Raw genomic sequence first — 4,822 nt, forward strand, 5'->3', positions numbered from 1 at the left:
ATATGTTTGTCAGTGACTACAAATCACCATGTGGACCTTTGACTTATTTCCGTTCAGTGCGTTTTCAGTTAATAGCACCAATATACGTTTCCTACCTTTTCAACGTACTCATAGTGTTTTATGACAGACGTTTTCAATGCCTACAGTTGAACCACCAGGCGCACGGGAAGAGTTGAAAGACACATTTTTGTTGACGGTTGCATTCAAACGAAGGGTGTAGCCGTTCATCTGCACCCTCCACTTCCTTCGAGCCGTCTGGCGTCTCGAGGGCTTGCTCACGCAAGCACTGGCGGGGTGTGGTCCGCCGGGGCCGTTACAAAAAGCAAACATTTTTTGGCTTTTGCGCTCTCTGTGTGGCACACTCAGGCTTCAGCACTTTCCTTGCCTACACCAAAATCCTTCCTCAGCCATTAACATTGCATTTTCATTGAGAGCCAAAACAAAGTAAACTAAAACTGAAGGTACCCTTCCGCCCAAAAAAAAACAAAAAAACAACAACCTCATGTTCACACACAACTTGAAACTGAGAAAAGAATGACTGAAAATGTACAAATGCAAATTTGCCACTTTTTTGTTTGACCTGGAAGTGAACATGTGATGCAAACTTTTTCAGGCAATCAATTTCTGTAGCTTTCTGTTCTGACTTGTGGCAATAGTCCTCTCTGCTTTCGGGTTTATTGTCAAACGTTGCTCATGCATTTGAATGATTCTAATTTGATCAAATGATTGAGACAGCCCGTCAACTGCATGGCATTTTATTCCAGATTTAAATTGCTTCACAGCTGCGGCCTGCGCAAACGAGCTATATACACTATTTCGTATCTTGATCATCCAAATCATATCTGCTCCGGTCACTGCTGCAGGCTGCGATGCTGCGTGAGGGCCCTGTGATAGTCCTCGGAGAGGCCCACATGTTCCGTGAGGCCCGCGTGCTCATAGCCGCGGTACAGGTGTCCACTTGTCTGCTGGGCGTAGTACAAGAGCTGCCTGGCAAACAAAGGCTCCACCTGGGAAGAATATTCCATTTTATGTTGAGCTTTTATATTTCCTAATGCAGGTTTCAGCGTGAGTGCTTTGTCAGTCACCTGCACAGTGAGGCCTGCCCTCTGGGAGTCAAGACCTTCATCTCCAAAAGTCAGAAGAACCTGGAAGCGAGTGACCAGCGGTCGACTGTGGAGCCCCAACGTCTGGATCTCTGATGGCCGGCACACAGACAGTGGCGATTGTCAACTTGAGATATGTGAAAAGCATTTAATCGTAAAAGCTTGGTTTGAGGTGTGACCTTTGGGGCTGACTGCAATGGAAACCCCTGTGTGGCCACAACACATTTGCAAAGCCCTAAACACTTGACACACTTCACACTTGAGCTGTTTTAACGTGTGGGCGGGGACGCTTAGACGGCGTAGCGATCATTGGTGACTCATCTTAAAGGACACCCTGGCCCGCTGCAGCTGTTGACAGCCACTTTTGGGGGACTTTGCTTCAGGTTTTAGGCCCACACAACTTGTTAGTATTCAAAAGATGAGCTATTGGCAAACTCGACCTTCAGCGAGGGTCGAAGAATCCCGTGAGCTTCTCATGGTGCAAAAAGACCTTGGTGTCACGCTCACTTGCGTTACCTGCTAAGATTGCCCAGCAAAACATGATTCAAATTAAAGCCATTCAAATTTGGTTTGGTGTGACGATGCAAACTTCTGTCTTTTGTCTTCTGGCCATAATGTTATTCATAAATTTTTCATTTTTTTTCAATATTAATATAAATGCTGATTGTAAACAAAGTAGTCACAATAAAGATGTATGTAATGTATGTAACTGGCCAGCGGAAATAGTACAGGTAGCCCAGCCCTGCCGGCTCTCACCTGTGAGGTAGTCCTGTGTGTGGAGTAGTTTACAGGTGACATCCCGCTCCAGCTTTTTGGGCTTGTCACTATAGGGGGCGAGTCCCGCCTGCCAGTACACTCGGCCCTCACACAGCCGCTGGGCGTAGAGTCCGTCAGGGGCCATCCAACACAGCAGCCCCCCCTCCAAAGCAGAGGCATGGGGACTCGCCGGCCGCTCCAACGCTCTCCTCTGAGCCGCAAAGGTGTCGGCGGCGGGCAGTGGGACCACGTCGCGGCCTCCTGAGGACAAGTAGTGTTTTTCCCCCGGGGAGGCTGGCGTGATGTGGCAGCCTTCCGGGCTGAAGGTGGTCACCTCCTTCACCAGGGTGTCCCGCAAATACACCAACACGTGCAGCCGTGTGTCTGCATGGAGAAAAGACGTGTGAGTCATGAACCTTTTTCAAAGAAAAGATTGTGCTCGCAAAGTACCTCGGAATGCCTCTGTTGATCTGATGCTGCCGTCCAAACTAAAAGGTGAGGGCTGAGCGTCGGTGGGACCGTAAGAGTAAATGGAAGCTCTGAGCTGGTATCCTGCACGCATGCACACACGAGTCATTTCAGGGGAGCCCATTACTTACTGCGTGAGCGACATACCGTTCTCCACAGATGGGCCCTGCCACGGCAAGATGCGAGGGGGACACGGGCCCTGAGTGAAGGGCAGCTCTGGCAGAGGGGTCTGCTCCTGACTGAAGTCCCTCCAGCCGCATTCTGGAGAGGGAACGTACGTAGGCATCTGTTGAAGGACACACGACACGCGGTTCGAACCATCCAACCGCATCATTGACAAAAACCTTGGGGCGGGCCATAGAGAATCACCTGAGTTTGAAGAGCGGCGTAGGCTGAACTCACAGAATAGCCAACGGCGCTCAGAGGACCGTCCTCCTCTCTGGGCCCTGAAAGTCAAGTTGGACACATTTGCTGCAATGCTTCCTCAGAAAAAGCGACGTAAGCAACCGGCACTTTGCAGCCGGAGTCATACGACTTGGACTCGTTAACGTTTTGTCTTCGAGAAAAAGTCCATCTCCCCCATCACGGTTCCATCCCAGAAGAGACCAATGATGCGACAACTGACCTTTCTTGGCGCCCTCGGGGATGACACGGTAGACTTTGTAGGGGTCGGAGATGTCCAGCTGGCTGCGCTCCACCAGCTCCTCAAAGTCGTTGCTCTTGTTGAGGGCACAGCGGAGGCGCGTCTTCCAAGTTGGCGGGTCGGGCTTATCCACCCCTTCCCGGTATTTGCCCTTGAACAGCGCCCAGGCCTACAGCGACATCAAACGTTGGAAAAAACTCAAACAGCTCCACTCGCTGCCTACTTAGACATTATTCTTATGACATCCGACATGTTGGTGTTGCGCTTTTCGATTACTCTGCATCAAACAGTCACCACAAAGAAAATTAATGAAAAGTACACACGGGCAGTGCTGAACTTGAAAATCATCAGAAAAATAATCCATGCATTTGCACTCTATTTACAAAAGGGCGCAAAGGTGAAGCAAGCCAACGCAAATCAACACAGGAAGAAAAGCGAAAGGCAAAGAGAGGACGCAGGAAGCTAAGGTGTCATTTGTTGTTGGTACTTTGAAAAGTGCAGCGTCCTCGTCGCGGTTGTAGTCCTGCTTGCCGGCGTGTTTCCAGGGGATTCTGAAGATACTTTTCTCGTCATTCTCCCACACCAGGCCGGCATAGTTCCCACAATCCACCTGCTCGATGAGCCACTGTCGCAACTTTCCGTTGCCGCTGCTTCCGTGAAGTCCGTAACCCGCGTCAGGGTTCATGTCTGGCCCGACGGACACCACGTCTGCCCGTGTCCCTCACTTGGGTCGAAGTGAGTCTCTCAGCCAAGTTTGCCAAGCAACTTCAAAGTTGCGAACTTCTTACTTATGCTTTGCAGGTGGAATCTTTTGCACAGCCACACTCGCCTTGCCTGTCAAGCTCTTTCACAGTTCTCAGTGAGTCTGAAGTCGCCGTCATCATCTCGCCGCTTAAATGTGGCGCGTCTCGCGCCCCTCAAGGGGTGTGGCCAGAGGATGCTGCATGGGGATATTGCATGTTTCTTTGAGGTGGGAGGCCACTTGTAGAACAACTATCAAGCTTTGTGCGTGCATTTGCAACCACTCAACTAGGGCACAGTTGCCTCACTACAAGCATGAAGCTGTCCTGCTGTCGTGCGCTGAACTGTCTTGCAAGTGGGCACAGAAAGTGGATGAGGATTTGAACAACTTTGGAATAAAAGCTCAAATGACTTGATATAGCAGCTGCTGCATCTGTGACACACGGCATGGGTGGGTCAACGCTTAACCGAACCCGGTCAGGGTCACGGGGGCGGTGCCAGACGGAACCAATCCAAACCGAATCCGTTTCTAAAAAGTCACTGATGTTGCCGTCGGCGTTTTGTTTCTTGATGGCTGCGTGCTGAAACGCGAGCTCATTTTGTTTCCAGTAAATGCGGCCGCATCTTCCCCCGAGTTATTTTACAACTCAGCAGGGCAATCCTTGTCTTGAACTGCGTTCCTGTGTGCGATTGAGATGCTGGCACGGGTCGGGCGCACTGACAGGCAGCGGAGGCGTTTACAATCAGCGGAGCTGAAAAAAGCACATTTTCATTTACAAAATAAAGCCTTTCACACACGGTCATCTTTTTGTTTAAAATAGCTTTCATGCTCATTTTTATTTATTAAAAAAAACTTACTATGCATGGTATTTTTTTATTATTTAAAAACATTAAATCAGTTATGGTTCCTTTGATCGCTCCACTGTGGCAATTCTAGAGCTAATGCATGCAAACCATGGTCTATTTATTTATAATAATAAAAATAATAATAACCATAGTAAAAAATGGTCATTTTTATTTATGAAAAAATGCTTGGTCAATTTTTTAGTTAAAAAGCTTTACGGACATTCATGGACATTTTTTTAATTAAAAAACTACAACAAAAAAAGAA

At 48.6% G+C, this 4,822-nt stretch overlaps 1 protein-coding gene across 1 annotated transcript; it reads right to left on the bottom strand.

Annotated features, from left to right (window-relative positions):
• Window positions 1–739: 739 nt before the first annotated feature.
• Window positions 740–3,858, bottom strand: LOC148388138 (interferon regulatory factor 4-like). Its single transcript, XM_088394322.1, has 8 exons — window positions 3,458–3,858; window positions 2,953–3,139; window positions 2,697–2,773; window positions 2,475–2,613; window positions 2,310–2,411; window positions 1,860–2,243; window positions 1,086–1,195; window positions 740–1,007 (listed from the first exon to the last, which is right to left on the bottom strand). The coding sequence occupies exons 1-8, from the start codon at window positions 3,653–3,655 to the stop codon at window positions 852–854; spliced, it is 1,353 nt and encodes a 450-aa protein (XP_088250448.1). The 5' UTR covers window positions 3,656–3,858; the 3' UTR covers window positions 740–851.
• Between the last annotated feature and the right edge of the window lie 964 nt (window positions 3,859–4,822).

This window comes from Syngnathus floridae, chromosome 13, assembly GCF_059516105.1.
Source record: "Syngnathus floridae isolate MCC-2025c chromosome 13, RoL_Sflo_1.0, whole genome shotgun sequence".
Classification (NCBI taxonomy): Eukaryota; Metazoa; Chordata; class Actinopteri; order Syngnathiformes; family Syngnathidae; genus Syngnathus; species Syngnathus floridae.

What these genes read in the sequence shown, in the direction of transcription:
- LOC148388138 (XM_088394322.1), bottom strand. Translation starts at nt 3,655, where the DNA reads ATGAACCCTGACGCGGGTTACGGACTTCACGGAAGCAGCGGCAACGGA. An exon ending in AGGACGCTGCACTTTTCAAA is followed by an intron (nt 3,140 to 3,457) that starts GTACCAACAACA and finishes ATGTCGCTGTAG; the next exon opens with GCCTGGGCGCTGTTCAAGGG. An exon ending in ATCAACAGAGGCATTCCGAG is followed by an intron (nt 2,244 to 2,309) that starts GTACTTTGCGAG and finishes TTCTCCATGCAG; the next exon opens with ACACACGGCTGCACGTGTTG.